Below are 4,124 nucleotides of genomic sequence, written 5' to 3' on the forward strand. Positions count from 1 at the left end.
AACAAATCTTTTATTTTAGAAATTAGATATTGTTATAGTATAGTATTTAAAACCAAAAACGAATATAATACCGCTATGGTGTAGTGGTAAGCAGTGCGGGCATCCACTCCGCAGAGCCTGGGTTCAAGCACTGGTTAAAACAACATCGCAAAAATATAGAAACATTTTTTCTTTACGGCGGTCGCCCCTCGGCAGGCAATGGCAATTCTTCGAGTGAATTTCTGCCATGAAAAACAGCTTCTCATAAAAATACAATCGCCGTTCGGAGTCGGCGTAAAACTGTAGGTCCCTCCGCTTTGTGTGACAACATCAAGGCGCACGCCACACATCGGAGGAGAAGCTCGGCCAAACACTAACATATGTGTAAGCACCAATCTATTATTATTATTTTTAATCTAATGAGCGTACATAAAATTATGATGAATTGCGGAAGCCTGCGTGCGCCCCTTCCTGCTGGCACGTTTCTGTTTAACGACTGATTGGAGTTGGGCTCGTCTTCTTCAGCCCTGTGTTTGCATCCAGGTGAACTTTTGTACCTGTTGTAGCATCCTTTCTATCGGTTGCATCAGGACTATTTTTCATTGCCATCGACTTGAGTACTTTCAGGATTTCATTCATCACGTCCAGTGTTTTCACTTCCACTCGATGGGCTTGCTAAGCTGATATACTTAGGAGCGCTGACTTTTCCTGTGTCTGAGCATACTAGCGTGGATTCGCATATGTTGATCGCTTCGTGTACATGTCCCATATTCCGTTCATGAGTCTCTGGATTTTTACCTTTTCGAGGTTCTCATCAGATGCGTCTCCAAGTGCCAATCAATCTCTGTGACGAATTTGTGTAGAGTATCGCTGACTTTTTGGTAGCGGTTCTCCAGTTCCATTCGGTAAATCCCCTGTCTCCTATGCTCGCTACCATAACGCCTTTCCACAGCACCTATAAACAGTTTGCTGCAGTTCCTTTTATTGCAACGAACAGCGCAGCGGATTTATCCTCCATGCTCCAATGGTTTGCTGTAGCCGTCTTCTCGAAATGCAGCCTAAAGACCTGGAAAGGAACTGTGCCGTCAAAGGATGGAGTCTTTACCTTAGGAATGTTCGTCAAAGCAGCTGGAGGATTCAACTGAAAATTACGGATACGACCTGCCAACTCATCCATCTTAGCCTTAATTTGGTTGTTTCTCTCTTCGATCTATCTATTTCTTCAACCTTTGAGGAGATATCTGCTCCTGCAAGATCTACGACCCATTTTGCGTGGACCACGAAGCTTTTTGGGACAAAATGTTCAATTATATTCTTGCACACGGAATATGGACTACAATTTACGGATAAGCACCTGGAATGTCCGGTCCCTATATCGCGAGGGTGACTTAATGCCATGGACTCCCCCACTCCGCCGCGACAGTTCTATCATGAAGTAAGCTTATTAGGTTGGCTTCAACCCCCAGATTATGAATTTACTTGACTTGAGCTCTTGAAAGAAAGTGACTGATAGGCCAAAAATCGCTAGGAGAAACATGATAACCTTTTCCGGCCTTCGGGATGAACGCAACACTGACTATCCTCCAAACCTTGGGGATGTACTCCGTCCTCATGCATGGATCCAACCAATTGCACGGAAACTTCAGGGCCCTTTGCAGCTACGCAGATATGATGCCATCGGTCCCCGGCGACTTTAATGGTTTAAATGAATTTATCGCCCAGGCCATGTGATGAATGTCCAGAAGAACGGAGAAGAACAGGACCTGGGGGAGATGCTGTAACCAGTTAGCGACCATTTTCGAATCGCTATCGCACTTTTTGACGCAATAACATTTATATCATGCGTCAGTGATCCGAAAATTGTCTCTAACTGGTTACAGAATCTCCCCCCTGAAGTACAAAATATCGTAAAGAAGTAGATTTGACTGTACTTCGAAGTACGAAGTACAAGAGCGAAAAAAGATGTACTGTACTTCCGAAAGAAGTACGGTTGGTCACATTAGTCATGAACCAACTGGTTGGACCTTATCAGTGTGGATTCAGACGTCAGACCTTGCCGAATTACCACTGACCGCATTTTTACAGTGTTTTTTTATACTGAAAAATATACTAATTAAGGTAATCCACCCACACCACATTTTTGTATTTATGTAGTTGATTGCGCTGGGCGGACAACGAAACCAAGGGCGCCCACAAACACAATGGGAGGACCTGATGGAGAAGGATCTCTCTGCAACTTCGCTAGACGACTTCACACGAGCGACAATTGGTGAAGTTTTTTGCTCTCGGCCAAAACCTACAAACGGTTATAATGTCAAATAATACGAGGAAGAAAAAAACAGTGGCTTCATGCCCGAAAGTACGTATATGATGCGCTACAAGCTGGTAGCAGCAAAATAAAAGGGAAGGTCTCTTATGCGTTGAAAATAAGTGTTTCTAATAGGCCTCAGTTCGCTACCGAAAGAAAAGAATACATGTATATATACGGCTGACATCAATTTTTAAGTCGACTTAAATCACTAAGACAGATAATAATAAATACATAGATAAAAAATGAGGTTTGCACCGCGACATAGTGGTCTATTGTGCCTGCCACTAAGACAGATACAGCGCCATTTATTAAAAAGAGGAAATCATATTTTTCATTAAGAGCCACCCTAAGTGTGTGCCACAATAAAAAGTTGGTTCTTAAAAGAGTGCCCTAAATTTGAAGCATTTAGCAAAAATGATTTGTTAGGTCCCGCGCTGTTGCAACTGGTTTTATCAAGTAAAGCTACACTCTAAAAAAATTTCGTTTAAACGTACGCATATTAAGAGAGGAAACTGGTTACCTTTTCAAATTTATACAACGTGTTTGTTAAATTAAAGAATGCCTGCCTATTTTTTACTTACCATATGTGTGGTGTAGAACAAATTTCTAATTTGTATGTTGTTATGGCATTATTCATAAAAAATAAAAAATGACATTTTCATGAAAATTTTTGATTGATTTTATGAATCTGGGTGTTGTTTTGTGCATGATAAAAATATAGTAAGGTAGAACCGCTGAGAGTCACTTTTAAAATTCTTGACGTTTCCAAACAATTTAATTTTTAAATTTACTCACAAACTCACACACACATTTTCATTTTCGATCTCAAGCAACAACAATTTCGAACAATTTCAATTTTTTATTTTCACTTTTATATGATTTTATAATGTTGGCAAATTTCAAAAAAAAAAAATCATGGCCGACAAATTGAGAGAACGGTTCTACCTTGCCATGTTTTTATCATGGTTTTGTGTGGGGAGTGATGCAGTCTAATGTACATATGTTTATTTAACGATGGAGCTTTACAACGACATGAACATAGTGCAGTGATTTAAAATACAGCGGCCCCGGTGGCTTGGCCATGTCTTTCGCATGGACACCGACACTACAGCTCAGAAAGTATTGAACTCGGGGTTCGCTGGTGGTAGCAGTAGAAGGGGAGGCCTCGACGGCGATAGAGAGACCAAGTGGTGAAGAACTTGGCTTCACGTGGCACTTCCAATTAGCCTCTGTTGGCGCAGAAGAGAAACGAGTGGCGTGTTTTTTTGAACTCGGCAAAAATCGCTTAGGCGCTTACACCGCCAAAAAAGACAAAGAGAATTTTAACAAATTATACATTAATAGTGCGTAACTGGATACGCCGATTTTACTCGCGCGCATTTCAAAAAACGTTAAAATTTTAACCAAAGATACGCTTGTATACTTAAGGATAATGTTAATTCCAAGGCGAAATCATACAAGGTGGCGTTACCACAGCATCTGCGATTTTCGCAGCGGTGGTCTGAATATCAAAATTATGTATTTGTTGTACACCATCTTGTATTCATTCGCCTTGGTTGGGGTAGAACCCTGCTAAAACATATACTACATATGTATGTACATATTTAGGCTCAAAGTTTATTGCATGTATATACATATATATATACACATACATAAATTGTACATAAATACATATGTATGTATGTAGCGTTTTTTTTTGTCGCACCACATGTGACAGCCCTCATTCCTTCGGCTTACAGCGACTAATGCAAATCCCATGTCTACAATTAAGCCACACAAATCATTTTACTGATACACGCTATGCGCCTCAGTGAGATTGAGCTTGCTAACGCAT

General features: G+C 40.7%; 1 protein-coding gene across 1 annotated transcript in view; it reads right to left on the reverse strand.

The window, feature by feature from the left end:
* Positions 1-4,010: 4,010 nt before the first annotated feature.
* The window catches only part of LOC118738227 (aminopeptidase N-like), a 1,497-nt gene continuing 1,383 nt past the window's right edge, over positions 4,011-4,124 (reverse strand). The window contains exon 3 of the mRNA XM_036469151.1: positions 4,011-4,050. Within this exon, the coding sequence (XP_036325044.1) occupies positions 4,011-4,050 (40 nt within the window). The remainder of the gene's footprint in view (positions 4,051-4,124) is intronic.

The sequence above is a fragment of the Rhagoletis pomonella genome, unplaced genomic scaffold (assembly GCF_013731165.1).
Source record: "Rhagoletis pomonella isolate Grant_MI unplaced genomic scaffold, Rhpom_1.0 Rhpom_scaffold_00004, whole genome shotgun sequence".
NCBI classification, from domain to species: Eukaryota; Metazoa; Arthropoda; class Insecta; order Diptera; family Tephritidae; genus Rhagoletis; species Rhagoletis pomonella.